This window comes from Nannospalax galili, unplaced genomic scaffold, assembly GCF_000622305.1.
Source record: "Nannospalax galili isolate Female #2095 unplaced genomic scaffold, S.galili_v1.0 C49148561, whole genome shotgun sequence".
NCBI classification, from domain to species: domain Eukaryota; kingdom Metazoa; phylum Chordata; class Mammalia; order Rodentia; family Spalacidae; genus Nannospalax; species Nannospalax galili.
This window is the reverse complement of record NW_008477594.1, coordinates 1-1,588: the sequence shown is the minus strand read 5'-3', so window position 1 is coordinate 1,588 and position 1,588 is coordinate 1. Positions and strand designations below refer to the sequence as shown.

Sequence of the window (1,588 nt, the reverse complement as noted above, 5' to 3'; positions counted from 1 at the left end):
TGTTTTTTTTTTTTTTTTGTACAAAAAAGCTTAAAGTATGCCTAATCATATCTTGTTATTTTATTAAGGAAGTTATTTTTATATTTTGGTCTCTTTTTCTTAGGCGACTATGCTTTATTTGAGATGGGGTCTTACTGTATTGCCCAGCCTGGCCTAGAATTCCCCATGTAGTCCAGGCTGGCTGCAAACGCACAATCTGCCTTTAGAATGCTGCGATACATATGAGTCACAATGCTTAATTATCCACTGTGCAAGTAAAATGTAGCTTCTTAGTAGAAAATGTAATATTCTTTATTGTGGAAGCCTTTTCATTGATTTGAGAACTTGATAAATTGAGATTTCAGGAATTAAACTCATCTTCAGCTTCAAGTTCAATGCCTTCCTCGGCTACATCAACCCCAGTCTCAAAACAAAGCAAAGTGAAACAACAAAGAGAATTTGATTCAGTTTTTCAATTCTTTAATTCACAAGCTAGAAATAAGTGATTTCAATCATGCATATAAAAAATGTGTGTGCTTGTCTGTCTGATGGTTCAGGTTTTTATTTGTTTCTGACAGAGTCCAGTATTTCCTCAGTGAGTTCATTGACCAGCTCTGATTCTGCAAATTTCCTAGTAGATGACAAATCTCTGCAAGGTGCCCAGTTTATTTCTTACCACTGTTCTCATCTTTCCCCTTTCTTTAAATTTCTAGGCTCGGTTTGTTAATATTTTTAATGTCAATTTTATTTGATAGAATTAACTGATGTGGCAGAATCCACCTGGTGGTTTAAATCTTTTTTCCATTCTGAACCTGTACTTTCAAATGTGAAAAGTCAAGATCCATCTGCTAGTGGGTGAGTTTTGACCTCTTTTGATGGTGTTTGTTCTTACTTCCCTGGAGGAACAATGCAGGTGATGACTTTCATGGAAATGTGTGCTGTAATATGCACTGCTTCTGTGATGGTCTGAGGCTTTGGTGTGCTTCCAGCTGCAGGTCTAGGCTCACCCATTGTAACCAGCTGTCAGTAAGGCTGTGAGCATGTCTACTGGCCAAGTCAGGTGGTAATTTGCATCACTGTTTAGCTAGAGATGGACTGGGAATCACCAGCAAGGTTCTGATTTGTTTTTCCAAAGCTGTTAAGAAAAGCATTAACTGAATTTTGACTGCTGTCCTAGAGAGCCTTCATCTGTGCCCCTGCTGGTTTTGATTAGCCTCTGCATGGTACCTATTACCAGACAGACTGAGTTGATGATGGGTCTGCACTAACCTTTCGCTTATACTTTGAACTTTAACACATTGAATAGTGATGTTATTACAATATTTTTGAAAAGTGCTTGTTTGATATTTTAGAAACTATAATATCCCACTACTCAGTGGAACAGAAACAATATACATTGTGATGTAGGTCATAGATTTTGAGGCTAAAACAATGGTTTGCAGGAATTTCCTAAATAATATAAATTTGAAACAGAATATTTAAAATAATCTTTAAAAATCAGAATTTTTAAATTTTCCCTATCAAATTTATTGATTTAAAATTTCAGTCTCTGCAGCATTTTACAGCATTCTTCAGCTAGTCACGTTGACGTGCTCACGTCATGGTAATG

At 36.3% G+C, this 1,588-nt stretch overlaps 1 protein-coding gene across 1 annotated transcript; it reads left to right on the top strand.

Moving 5' to 3' along the window:
* Nucleotides 1–274: 274 nt before the first annotated feature.
* Nucleotides 275–1,444, top strand: Ppdpfl (pancreatic progenitor cell differentiation and proliferation factor like). Its single transcript, XM_008826457.2, has 2 exons — nucleotides 275–635; nucleotides 735–1,444. The coding sequence occupies exons 1-2, from the start codon at nucleotides 494–496 to the stop codon at nucleotides 836–838; spliced, it is 246 nt and encodes an 81-aa protein (XP_008824679.2). The 5' UTR covers nucleotides 275–493; the 3' UTR covers nucleotides 839–1,444.
* The last annotated feature ends 144 nt before the right edge of the window (nucleotides 1,445–1,588 follow it).